General features: G+C 41.8%; 2 protein-coding genes across 3 annotated transcripts; one reads left to right on the top strand and one right to left on the bottom strand.

The window, feature by feature from the left end:
- The first annotated feature begins 3262 nt into the window (after positions 1–3262).
- On the top strand, positions 3263–11174 carry LOC308325234 (uncharacterized protein). 2 transcript variants are annotated; one of them, XM_080777691.1, is made up of 5 exons: positions 3263–3672; positions 6349–6439; positions 6575–6674; positions 7077–7323; positions 8847–11174. In XM_080777691.1, the coding sequence occupies exons 1-5, from the start codon at positions 3319–3321 to the stop codon at positions 10395–10397; spliced, it is 2343 nt and encodes a 780-aa protein (XP_080633817.1). In that variant the 5' UTR covers positions 3263–3318; the 3' UTR covers positions 10398–11174. The 2 variants fall into 2 exon arrangements, with proteins under 2 accessions (XP_080633817.1, XP_080633816.1); XM_080777690.1 differs by having other exon boundaries at positions 6542–6674.
- A 147-nt stretch (positions 11175–11321) lies between these two features.
- mrps14 (mitochondrial ribosomal protein S14) lies at positions 11322–12932 on the bottom strand. Its single transcript, XM_080777692.1, has 3 exons — positions 12850–12932; positions 11981–12145; positions 11322–11789 (listed from the first exon to the last, which is right to left on the bottom strand). Exons 1-3 carry the CDS (start codon positions 12916–12918, stop codon positions 11607–11609), a joined length of 417 nt encoding a protein of 138 aa, XP_080633818.1. The 5' UTR covers positions 12919–12932; the 3' UTR covers positions 11322–11606.
- Positions 12933–13772: the final 840 nt, after the last annotated feature.

Here is a 13772-nt window from a genome sequence, read left to right as displayed (position 1 = left end):
TTGAGAACCACTGGATTAAATGCAATAACTTTTCACAAATTGTCCCAGCTAGCTGAAACACCCAGAGGGAAAACCATTTGAAAAAGTTCCCTCATTTGTTACTATTGGGGGGGGGAATAAGACAAACATTCTTTGAATCTTAGTAATACATGTGTCACTGTGTGTGAAGGGACCCAAGAACATAACTTGTCCCCACCCAGACACCAGCCTGCCTGCAACAGATTGCAGTTGTGTGAATGACATTCCCATTTGTTTAGAGGTCTCAAGCTAAAACAAAACAAAACAAACAAATTCATACTTAAACGCACAATTGCCACTCTGTTGTTATACAATACAATAACATCCTGACTTGTTCATTTTAATCTGAGAGTGCAAATGTAACCAGATGGACCCATCTCTTGGAGTTTCAAAGGCGAACACCAAGGCTTTGAGAAGGCGTTATAATCAAGTTCAGTGAGGAAAATCGTCTTTACAACATTCCTCTTCAATGCATACAGATTTTCACCTAATTTCTAAAATATATGAAGTAGCAGTAAAGTGGGATGTGGTAGCTAGCCCAAAAGTATTTGGCAGGCTAGATTCCCCTATGTAAAATAGGGTTCTTGACTTGGCCTGGCCAGACATATCACTGCATAGATATTAGTCTGGAACTAAAAAAAAATAAGTCTCACTTTGAATAGTGGGCTCTGATTGGTCACCCACAACTCTGGGTTGAGTGAAATGTAATTCAAACTGAGTGCCACTGTGCCAGACCCTTTTGGTCATTTCTCCCCCCTGTGGCAGATGCTACTGCATTGGTGTCTACATTTCAATAAATTACACCCTGTTAACAACAGTGTAAAAGTGATGGGAGCTATTGAGAATGGACATATTGAGCAGTTAAAGACAGTAATGACTGCAATGGTTGTTGAACATACTTAAAACGCCCCTGACAGATAGACGAGGAACAATGTGAGTAAAACCACATGTAGCTACATTATGAGCTCCAACTCCACTGGCAAACATTTTCCAACACTCACTCAGAATGTAAACATTAGGAAACCTGTTTTCTTTGGTGGACTGTATTGGTGGGCCTTCACACAAGTACACTAGCATCATACATGCACATGCATGCACACACACGTTTGGGTGACCAGATGTCCCTCTTTGCGTGGGACAGTCCCTATCATTTCTAAGAGTTTTCAGGTGTCCCACAAATTGAGACCCTCTCCCACATTGTGACTGACGGGCATCAGTGTTCAAAATCTTCAAATGCCCTAGTCCCTAGTTGGATTTCTGTTGTAATGCTCTCTCATTGTCTCTTTTCCTGCAAGATGTGTTTTTTGTTAAATATCCCATAGGCTACAGTACCAAGTCAGGCATACCAACCATGACCAAAATTTGCATTTTAAAACAAAATGTGAGATGCAGGGGACTAGGTCTATATAGTCACTCTAACGCATGAACGCACGTACACTACTCCCAAACAAACACTGTTTGACTTTAATTGACAAGTCTGTAGGCTATAAGGGAACCATTTGTGTATGTGACTGTGCTCTGAGCTCATGGCCAAGGTTTAATTGGTGGGCATGTTAACAGTCTTTTTTGGCAAAAGGGGTAGCAAAGGGGTATCACACAGTACCAGCGAAATAAATGCTTTGCTGTAACACCACCAGTGTTTAAGTGGTAATCTTTTAATGGCCACTATTTGACATAGGCCTAGGCCACTACTGAAAATAGTAAGAGCTACCTAAGGCGCATAGTCTAAAGCAACCATATAGTGTACTAGTGTACATATCCAAATGACAGGTGCAAATAAAACAAGTACCAAGACATTATATTTTGCAACACTGCATTATACTGCTGCACACATAGAGTATTAAAAGGAGGGGCTGCACGGGGATGGTGAGAAATGACATGCCTACATGTTGATTCAATCCACTTCCTGTTTCAACAGGTTTGGTAAAACATGTATGCAAATAAATTCTTCTCACTCACTGCGAATTAAGATACTAGTATCAACACAGTTCAGATTGTTACACTGGACAAATAATCCACTGGTCATGTACAGTAGATCAACATAACCTAACTAAAACAACAGTAGATCATTCTAATTCCCAGGATTCAATGTCCTGTACAGTGGAAACTGCTGTATATTTTTCTCATGTGTTTAAACACCTTACAAGAGCCTCGTATTTTGATGCTACATCCATCCTCAGCTAAATAGCTCCACCTGGTGGCACTTTCCTAAAACCAGAAAAGCATTCTACACCCAGATTTGGACAACTTTATTGCCTCCTGCTTGATGTGACTCAGAAATCTTTCAAAATCAGTTATGGTGAAGATAGACAGATACATTTGTGTTCATATGGCAGTGCAAGTTTATGCAATAGCACCCAGCTGTCATTGTTATGCAAATCTACTACTCCTTCACTGTCACTTTATGTCAGTGGTCGATTGAATGGATGTCTTGTAATGTTTGTCAGGTTGAAATAGTACGCATCATTTTCCAATGCTAGTAAAGTAGTAAGCCTGATAAAAGTATCAAACTCCCCAAATTCACCAGAACACAGACAGACTTATTAAAAATTACTAAACCTCCCAGAGAGAGGACAATCAGTATTTGATCAGATATTCCCCAACTACCCCCTTGGTCTTGGGAGTTCTCAAGAGAATATTAGGTCATGTCATCTATTCTGCACATTCTGAATAGTCAGTTACTCTAGTATGTTACCAAGTTATTATTGGTGTGAATGAAGAAAGATGGGAGATCAACCAAAACCCTGGCGAACCAATATAGCCTATATCATAAGTAACTACGGTATGTGTAATATCCACATAGCAGCACGTTACATCAGCAGCACGTTGTGATCATAGTTGTGATGTAGGATGTTGTTGTGTATTCTCCCCCAGGACAATAGGGGGTGATGTGCACGTGTTTATGGTTGCAGAATACAAAGCAAACACGACCGAGACGAAGAAGTCGTCAGTGTTGCCATGTCCGCTTATTATAAGCTACTTTGTTGCTTGTAAATATTGGTATTTGCGGGTTGCGTTTTTTTTGGCTTATTAAGTTATTCCTAAAGTGTAGTGCTTATTTGGGGTTTGTTTCATAATGTTGTTTAAATCAGTGGTTCTCAAAGATTTTCATGTTTCAAGGACCCCCAAAATAATTATGTATTTGTCTGCAGACCCACATCTGAAAATATTTTATACCAGAGCCTACTCAATGCTTGTTTCTCTCGCAAAACATGGCAACACTGGAAGTAGTGTGTCTCCGCCATTTTCTGAAATCCAAGAGGAAGAAGAATTCTCATCGGAGAAAATAGAAAACAAATCATGCGTTGCGTGGTCGCGGGCTGCGGTAACTTCCCAAAAAGATTTCACATACACCAAACGCCCTTCCACTGTTTCCCCAAAAACCCAGAACTTTGCAAGCGATGGCTGCTCGCTGTTCGCTACCCGGGCTACAGCCCCAACACCGCGATCGACTTCACACAGCTGCGCTGGTTACGTGTGTGCAGCAAACACTTCGCGAGGAGCGACTACCCTGAAACGGCAGCCTACAAACCGCATCTGAAACCCGGCTCTGTTCCCAGCGTGTTCCCGTGGTCCACCACAGAGAACACCGGCTCCGAGGCTACGGACGATCATGCCGCCACGGCGAGCTCATCGTCCGCTGGACCACCGCAGGTAAGGACGGGTCGTGCTGCCGTGCAGTGCTGAGACAGTGAGACTGAGATAGATGTTTCTCTTGCCCCTCACGATGACGATACCCTACGTAAAGTTTCTGACATTTGAATGCAAAGTCATCCAAATGTCAGAAAACTTTACGTAGGGTACCGAGAGGGCTAATGTTTCTAAAACTTTTTAGTGTGGACTAGGACCACGCTCTGCGATTGTACAGGATCTCCTCACTGACAAGTCACTGGTCAGTCGGAAATTAATACATTGGGGAGAATGGGGACTCTTGCTGGAGCACTCATCCAATGTCACATTTTGATAGCCTCGTTTGAAGAGGTTCCGTGTCCCGCCACCGTGTCGGGATATCTCTGCATACTGCATAGGTAGAAATCCACTTATTAAGCGCACTGCAGAAAATAGAAAACCCCTTTTACAGTATCGTATCCTAAAAGGTATTTCCTGAAAGCTACAGATGATTGATTTTTTAGCGCCCAGTAAAACATTGTCGAGGTTCCAAATGTCACTATGACGACTATGCATGCACATCTTGGTATTTGGTACCATAGCACCACAAAGGCCTTAAAAACAAGGCGCCTCCAGTAGTCCAGTCAGACATTCCAAAACAAAGTCAGGCAGCTGCTACTGCTTGGCCATACACCTACAACTCATTCTAACCTACCTGAGCTCAATCATTTTGCTAGGGTGGGGTGGCTCAGGGTAGAGGAGGACATACGGTAGTACAGCAACTTGCAAAGGGGCCTGGTCTACAAGACACTACAAACTACACAAAGACACCCATGTACCACTACCTACTACCTACCTGTCAATTTGTCCCCGATGGAAACCGTGCTTTCTAGGGTTCAATTTTTTTTTTTTTTTGCATTATTTAGTATTTGTAATAAAATGTACTCTTCTGTGTTCAATTAATCAATCTAAACCAAAATGCTTACGCACCGGGCCCCAGGGCCATTTTGGTCCCATGTATATCTTTTACAATTGCTACAAAACCTGCGGACCTGCAGTCACAAAAAAAATGGAAGGTCTGATAATGATCATGTACTGACATTATTTACCATTCCACAGCATACATGTTCTCATACTATTTGTGGATAAGGGTTAAACTTATTGTACCTACTGTATCATATATCCTGACTGAGCGATTCTGTGGTTTAAATGGCTCCCAATGACTAACCCTAACCCTGTATTTTCGAAGGAGAGACTACTTACTTACTTTTCACTTGACTGTAACTTAGTGACTGATTAAATTAATCCAAATTATGTCGCTCATTTAACAACCTTTTTTAGAATGATGTACAGGGATTGACCCGAAGGTCAAAGAGGCACTTGCCTGTCAGGTAAGTACAGGTCATGTTCTACTTGTTTACAGGTCATCATGCCCACTTGCCCGTTAAGTAAATTGCCGTTATCAGTAATGTAAATAGGTTTTCAATGTAATGAGTCCCAGGATGCAGGGATGGTCTTTTAGATGAGTCCCAGGGACATTTTATGAGTCCCACTTCAACGACATTAGGAGTACAAATTGCAGCATTTAACTCCCATTTCATTTTATATGGTTATAACTTATATTCGTGAGAAGAATAAATGATTATTAACTAAAGCTAGCAAAATAAACTAAAATAAAAAACAGTACAGTATTGCATCCTGTGGATGCAGAGGTAAATAAACTGTGTTTTGGGATGCAAAATGAACCCTATTGTAATCTTTGCGTTATAAAATGATAGCTCAAATTTGAATCAGTGTTCATTTGACCACTTATTTCAATTTTCAACTTACATGCTTGAAATGTTTCCTTACTCTAACTCAGCCTGTTCCAGTTGAAAAATATTGAATTTTTAGTTAAAGTCACAGGAATGAACAATCAAGTCATGACACAAAAGTAAACACACGAGAGAGAGAGACAGAGAGACAGCGCTCTGGCCATGTCTAGGTGTTTATAGACAGATATTGTGTAGTGTTTTAGAAAACTAAAGTCTGTTGTGTCCCTATTCGAACAACGCACTTGCCCGGTCGGGCAACCGAAAGGTATGCTTTTGGGGTGCCCGAAAGTTTTATTTATTTGCCACAGGCAATTTGGATCGGTATCCATTATTGTCAACCCCTGTGTAACAACAAGGGATAATGTTAATGCACACTCTGACAAGGCGGTAGCATGTATCTTGAATGCCTTGTGTTCTGCGACAGGGTTGTTGTGCTTAAGGTGCATAATTGTCTGGGAAGAATAGGAACGACTAGTTTAAATTGTTGAAGATAATACAAAACTGGCTTGGTTTGTGCAGGTTTGGGGCGGCTGTTTACCACTGACATGCTGGCCAGCAGCTTTTTGTTTTGAAAATAGCGGATTTACGTGCTCAAAAACTTGTTGCAACACATTTTTTGCTTGTAGGTTGTACTTTTGAGTACAGTATAAAATCGTTAATACATGGTTATCTTGGTGCACCCACTGGCCTAGTGGTCCAGGCGCATAACACATATAGGTGCATGCCTGACAGTGTGTCGCAGGTTTGAGTCCCGGTCCCGACGACCTTTGCTGCGTGTCATTCCCAGTCTCTCTCTTCCTGTTTCCTGTCTCTCTTCACTGTGTCCTATCAATTAAGGTAGAAAAGAATATTTAAAAAAATGTTTTATGGCTGTTTTATTCCCATTCTTTGTACTCTTTTTCTGTAGGAGACCGCAGATGTTGGATGCCAATGTGATTCCCTTGACATGTGTAGTTGTTCAACTTCTCATCCCAATGAGCTAATGTTGAATTCAAAGGGTAAGATCCTTTTACACATGTGAGATTCTTTTGTGGGCCTAAAATATATCGGGTTAAATGATAATCAACAGAGTAATTCATCATTGGACTAATTCTGAACAGTATATATTTTCCATTTTGTTTGTTCTCATCCAGCCATCCAGGTGATGCCAGAACAATGTATGGTCTCAACAGATCATTCATATGCTGTCACATTAGAACGGGGTCAGGAACAAGAAGATTTAAACAAGGAAAAGTAAGTCCCCCACAGGAACAAAACTCTATAGCAATGGTTATCCGAATGTATAGCTTTTAACAGTTTTGACCAACAAATATAACTTATCCTGTACAATGTTTAACAAACATTCAAAGAGTCATTAAGTTACATACCATTTGAATCTGAAAACCTAACACCGGGGCTCCACCGGGCGCGTCACCGTCAGGGAATGTTCCCTTTTTAATCAATGAAGGGTGGCTCCACTGCCCGCGTTGAGTTGCGTGACTGCATTAAAATTGCCCGGTTCCTTTTTTGACGCACGCGACGGAGACACAACGCGCCCGGCGGAGCTCCGCTGTAAGAGTTGAGCCATTTAAAAGCCATATTTATGATCTATGGACCATTTTAACCATCACTTGTACTTTTCCATATTACTTTCAGGTTGCAACATCTGCCAATGAGAGGCAAGTATTTGTATGTGGTGGATGAAGACTGCCTCGAGCACAACTGCCCATTGTGTGGCAGCAGCTGTAGGTTGGAGAAGATCCTACATGGCTCCCTTCTGATCATCACCCAGCAGTGCCCACAGTGTGAATACTGCAACCAGTGGAAAAACCAGCCACATTCGTACTCCCCAACAGCCGATGGCCAGGAACAGGCGGTGTGTCCCGAATTAACTGGACAACAGGTAAGAATTGTACATGTACATTATGTAAATAATGTGGAATAGAGAGAGCATCCAGTAGACACTTAAAAGACTGCAGATTAGTTATTGGAGGGAAATGCACAGCAGCACTGCAGAAACACAAGAGGTACAGGTAAAAGTCAAGAACCAAGATAAATAAGAACAGAAATAGATTAAATCAAATACTTTGTACCATTAAAGGGACACTTCACCCTTTTTGCAAAAAAAAATATGTTAATGACGTTTAGAAGCTTTAGAACACGTTCCTGGGGGTCTTTATGTGTGTAATATGTGGTTTTAGATATTTTAGATTGTAGCAGTGAGCCTGTTGTCTCTGATGTCATGGACACTGGGCTCACTTCCTTCCTGGACTACATGTTGTCTCAGTAAGACAGCTCTGAGCTCTCCCCCCTATCCACAAGGAGGAGCAGTGCACCAAATAATTATGGGAATTGTAGTCCGGGAAGGTAGTGAGACCAGTGTCCATGACAACAGGCTCACTGCTACAATCTAAAATATCTAAAACCACATATTACACACATAAATACCCCCAGGAAAGTGATCTAAAGCTTCTAAACGTCATTAACATATATATTTTTTTGCAAAAAGGGTGAAGTGTCCCTTTAAGACGCCTGAGGGTGAGAAGCGAAAGTGCTGAAATAAGAGAGCTTCTTAATACACAGTCACAGTTGAGAAGCAGGAGTTAAACTATTAATCTGGTGTCAGTGAGGTCAGACGGTACGGTGTAATATGAGTGCTAATTAGTAAGGCCAGGCGGGGCCTTGAGCCACCCCAGTTCGGGGCCAGGTAGAGCCAGACCTTTATTTCCGTCCCTGTTGAGAACTCTATTCTTCGCTGTCACTTTTAGCCACTGGTCGATTACTGTGGTGTCCACTTGATCATTACCGTTGTATGTCTCCAGCTTGACTGTTTATAAAGACATGACTGGTAGAGGTTACATTTTGAATGCAGCCCCATCAGTGTCTCTGAGTTTTGCCAGTGACTGTATGTTGTGACCCAGCAGGACCTCAGCTGTTTTCTGGAAGCATGTCACCCATAGTTCGTCCTTAGTCTTCTATTTTGATCTTCAGTACAAGTCTGTATTTAAAGTCTGGAAAGGTTTTGTCTACTACTAAGTTTCTTGGGACACGCCTTGTATATTATGCAGTTGTCCTGTTGAATGTCGACAACCTTTGCATATACCATATGGAGACGTGATGTCACGATGTGTGACCATATATGGAGACGTAGGTGACTAGACGTGATGTCATGATCTGTGACCATATATGGAGGCGTGACTAACGGGAAATGCACAATTTCATAGTAAACTGTGACCTGCGGTCACAATTAACATTTTAAACTACTCTGATGGCCCTAGATATCTACACTGTATATCAATACATTTATATTTCTAAATTGCTATACATTCATATACAACCTTTAAATCATTATATACAGTATACATATATGAAATGCAAAGGTGCCTGTAATAGCTTAATGCAAGCTTTAATTCCTATCCTTCACAGGCAGTGTTCTCGGGTGACACCCCAGGCTGCAGCGGTGTTCCACAGCTAATTACTGAAATTACATTTAGTGATGCAAGTGACTCCCCGGATGAGCGAGGAGAAAACAGACTGGTCGCTGGTGGAGAGCACCATTCGGACAGCATGTGGGGTCCCCCGGAGCAACACAATACTGACAGCGACTGTACGGACAATGACTCGGACACAGAAGAGGGTGCACAAGTCGGCATAGAATTATGCCAAATTTGCCCAGATTGTGGAACGTCTTTCAACATTCTCAAGCCGCACACGTGCGAGCACAAAATCAAGCCCTATTATTGTAATGTGTGTGGCAGGAGATTTGCCAGGAAGCCTCATCTAAAAGCTCACAGTAAGATCCACAAGAAAGGCTTCAAGCATGTGTGCAAGTTCTGCCTCTCGACCTTCAAACGGACGCAAGACAAACTTGCACACGAGCGGAGCCATCCCCCTGCGAAGAGGCCTTATCAGTGTCCTGACTGTCCACAGGTGTTTTCCAGGAGCAAAGAGCGCAATGACCACCTGTTGAGTCACAGTGGTCCAAATCCAAAGAAGCAAATTTGTTACATATGCAATATGGAATTTACCAACACCAGTGCGCTGCAGAGGCACATGGCAACCCACACGGAAGCAAAGCAGTTTGTATGTGACTTGTGTGGCCGTTCATTCAAGCAGTCAGGCCACCTCAAATCCCACATGCGCGTCCACACAGGGGTCAAACCCTTCCGGTGTCAGTACTGTGATAAGAGCTTTAATCACAATGTTAGCCTTAAGAGTCACATGCAACGTTATCATGGACAAGTCATTGACCCAGGGATGAAAGTGCACATTTGTCACATGTGCAACATGGACTTTCCCACTAATAGTGCACTGGAGAGACATGTGGTTCTGCACACAGGGGCAAAGCGGTATGTATGCGAGTTATGTCAGCGATCATTCAGCCAGGCAAGCCATCGCAAATCCCACATGCGCATCCACACGGGAGAGAAACCCTATCAGTGTCCGCACTGTGATAAGGGCTTTAATCACAATGTTGGCCTGAAGAGTCACATCCAGCGTTACCATGGACAAGTCCCTGATCCTGGGATGAAAGTGCAGCTGGAGAAGCCAAGAAGGAATGAGTCTGAGGTGGACACAGATGAGACGAATGAAATGGACAACGTTGCTGTTCATATGGTAGAGGCTGCTGGAAGTAAAGACACATGGTGCAACCTTTTGGATGTTGATGATGAAGACGACAAGAGGGGTACAAAAGCATGGAAAAATAGGTTTGTGGGTAGACCTAAAGGAAAGCCTAAGAATAATGCAGTGGTAAGCTGGGCTGAAATGGAGGGCAGCAGTGATTCTGCCTCTGACTCAGCAGATGAGGAAGAGGAGGCGAGGGCAATCAAGAAAATGAAAAAGACCACCTGGAGATCTAAAGGAAGACCAAAGAATCCACCGGGTGGGAGAACCAAGAAAAAGGTTGGGGCTCAAACGTATGGCAAGGGCACAGGGGGACGTAGGGGAAGGCAAAAGAAGAATGCATTGGTCTGACTGTAAATCACTGTTGCCCATTTGTGGGTCGCAGCCACATTTTTATGCGTCCCTTTATTTTCGTATTAATTATTTCAAAACATTAGTAAAAAAAGCAAAACAAATAATATGAATTAAAAACAAAATTCAATGATCCCCCCCCCCCCCAGTAATTTCATGAAGAAATAAAAGAATAATCTAAGAAATTCCATAAATTAGAACAAATAGTTAAGAAAGTGAAAATTGCCAATCTACAAGCTCACAACGCCGCGAAGTGACTGTTGCGTCTTGTGAGCTTGTAGATCTGCTATTTTCACTCGTTTGGGCCCCGGGCGATTATCTAATTTCTGTTTTGGGTCACAGGCTAAAAGGTTTGGGAACCAATGCTGTAAATGAAGGTGTGTGACAGAGGTTAGAAAGTCTCGACTATTCTGGCAGGCGACTGGAACAATAATAAAATGGTCAAAGGGGTTTTTGGGGGGTGTGTGATGATCTGACATGATCATCATGATGACTATGATCCTCTAAATGAGACTGCCTTTTAATGTCTGACAGGATGAGTATCTGTTTGTAATGCATTTATTTTGGGGTCAGAAATTAATACAAATGGACTGTGTCAAATGGCTGTGTTGTCTATTCTTATTGCATTTGTTTTCCTCAACAAAATGACATGAACATTGTTGCAAAAAACATGTTTATAATATTACTCCTAAACATTTTTGCCAAACATCACACACTACTATCCTCCTGGTGGAGACCTGTGCCCAGAAGGGCACTTTTTCTAGTTTTGATCTGAAACAATAGTTTGAATGTCAATTACACTTCAAATGATTGCTAATAGGGAGGGACTGAAACATGTCCTATCACATGTGTACATTTCAATGGATATAATACAACTTACATGAGCCAGATATTCTGTACATCAAGGGACACTACAGACCAAAGTAATTCACACGTTTGTTTTATTCATACAATCCATTCATATTTTTGTTTGAGCTCTACTCGTTTTCATACAGCAATATATATTGTGTGTAATGTACTGCCAATATTGTAGATGGATGTGAATGCATAAATTTGTCATAATGGTAAATGCAAAGCCATCAACCATTGATGGAATATTTTAATTGCCCCAAAGGGAGATTTGTATTTGATTTTGATGATGTCTTGTATTTGAAATGACCAGACACAAACTGTGTCCACAAATTAGCTATCCATTTCTATCGTTCCATATCACCACCTGGCCCTCTGGATCCCAGACATCTGATTGTGGTCGGCTAGGTGACGGAATACAATTCGGCTGAGTCGCCACCTGATCTTGACCCCCCGGGGTCGAGAGGTCATCACACACCGGTTGCGTATCCGGACAGGGCAGCTGTCTCTGGGTAACGCATGGATTTCTTTGTCTGCCACTGACTACAAACCAAAGACAAAAATACACAGCAGAGTAAGTTATCCTACAGATTGTATCGATTATTAAGTGACTGTCACATCCTCTTGACAGAAAGGTTTCTTGTAGTGTGAACACAGTGAACAGCATAATGAGAATAAACAACATGCCTACTGACTAATAATCTAATGGTGTTAATAAGGTAATTGTATCCTACCTGAAGCTCTTTGGGCAGGATGGTGTTCTTCCTCAATGCATTTATACGAAGCCTTTCATCTGCATAGTCAAATGCCATCTGTCGTCTCTTGACATCCCGTACCATCCTCCAGTCGACATAGTAACCCCTCACCTGCTCCGTCGCAGCCCAGCAGCTCCGCAGCGCCTGCAGTCACAATCAAGTTAAGAGCATGCGTAGGACAGTTGTTTTCAACCTTTTTCCCTATAAAGGCCCATTATTTATTTTGCATTTGAGCCACGATCCACCATGTGATGACACGTATCCTCTCAGGCCCAAGACTGAATAATATTTTGTTGAGAGATAACCGGCAAAGGATCAAAAATAATTCTACATTCTCTAATTGTGTAGACTTCTTGTAAATGAAATGATGCAGATGTTTAAGAACAATCTAACTATTGAGATTATTTGTAATATGAAACCAAATGGACCCTTACTTGGTTTCAATTTACACTCTAAATAGTTAAAGATCTATAAGGGTTACCAACTAACTCCATTTAGCTGGGGACCACCTTGGACCCCCTCAAGGACCACTGGTGGTTCACGGATCATTGGTTGAGAGCCACTGTGTTAGGTCATTAGCAGCACTGACTGGACAAGACAATCGCCACGTATGGATTATGGAACATAGAACACAAGAATTTTACTAAATAACATGTTTTCTGCCAGAAAACCTGTGTTATCGAATACATGCAGTGTCTAGTAGCCAAATCTAGAGCTAGGAATCGGATGTTTCTCTGCAATATAATTCATTTACTGATCTAACAGTCAACCCTGTCGGTGGGCTTACTTGATTGATATTTACTGTGTTCAGATGTTCACTTTGAATCGATATATATGCACACAATTACCTGTTTTGGTGCACAAAATGACGAATAAAGGGCATTTAGCCCGGTACATGCTATCCTGCAGGACGCCATGTTGGATTTATTTCCCCTCAATGTCCATTGTCCAGGGAACGTCGCCACCTAGCGATTGGGAGTAGTGATTATTTTGAAGGTTTTGACACCGCACCTCCTGGATGTAACAAGAACTCAACTTTAGGTATTTTAATCGCTAAAAAATACCAACGGTCGGGACGTTTGACGGTTTGAGTCGATCTAAACTGGTAAGTTGTCGGAAGGCACCCGCTTTGACCATATAGCTTGTGTCCGCTCATGTCATCGTGATGACGACGCCATGATAACAGTTTCCGAATACGGTGCATATGATGTCAGCCCCACATGGAAAATGATTTGTGTTAAATCTAGGCTACCACAAATACCATAACACGATTAACACCTTTATTTATAGCACATTTAAAAACAACGTTGTACCAAAGTGCTTTACAGTAAAACATTAAAACACAACTTAAAAAAACAACAAACAACATAGGCCTACACAGTGTCACAATAAGGAATGAACAACCATAAACTTTGCTCAGAGTGACAGTCATTCATCATTGGCTGCTAAAATCTCATACACGAATTGACAAGTAAAATGCACGTATTCCACGTAATAAGAAACACTTCAAGTTCATGCCAAAGATTGAGGTTCATAGTACAAAGGCAAAAGGCATTGATAAAGCCAGCAAAACAATATTGAAAATTATCAATTCATAGGCCTACAGCAGAGCAGTTTTTGCAATATAATTTTCATATAGTCATGTTGCTAAGGCAGTGTTTGCGCATTGATTCACTTTTGTAATGGGACTGTATTCAGTGTATGGAGATGTGTAGGCCTACACGTCTCATCGGTTCACCTCATTGATAACAACACATGATTGTACTAATAC

The sequence above is a fragment of the Protomyctophum bolini genome (assembly GCF_963924005.1).
Source record: "Protomyctophum bolini genome assembly, chromosome: 12".
NCBI classification, from domain to species: Eukaryota; Metazoa; Chordata; class Actinopteri; order Myctophiformes; family Myctophidae; genus Protomyctophum; species Protomyctophum bolini.
This window is presented reverse-complemented; position numbering and strand designations above follow the sequence as displayed.

Coding starts and splice junctions, on each gene's coding strand:
- LOC308325234 (XM_080777690.1), top strand. CDS start 3,319: ATGCGTTGCGTGGTCGCGGGCTGCGGTAACTTCCCAAAAAGATTTCAC. Junction 6,440..6,541: donor GCTAATGTTGAATTCAAAGG/GTAAGATCCTTT, acceptor AATTCTGAACAG/TATATATTTTCCATTTTGTT. Junction 6,675..7,076: donor GAAGATTTAAACAAGGAAAA/GTAAGTCCCCCA, acceptor TATTACTTTCAG/GTTGCAACATCTGCCAATGA.
- mrps14 (XM_080777692.1), bottom strand. CDS start 12,918: ATGGCGTCCTGCAGGATAGCATGTACCGGGCTAAATGCCCTTTATTCG. Junction 12,146..12,849: donor CATTTTGTGCACCAAAACAG/GTAATTGTGTGC, acceptor TTGTGACTGCAG/GCGCTGCGGAGCTGCTGGGC. Junction 11,790..11,980: donor TCCTGCCCAAAGAGCTTCAG/GTAGGATACAAT, acceptor TTTGGTTTGTAG/TCAGTGGCAGACAAAGAAAT.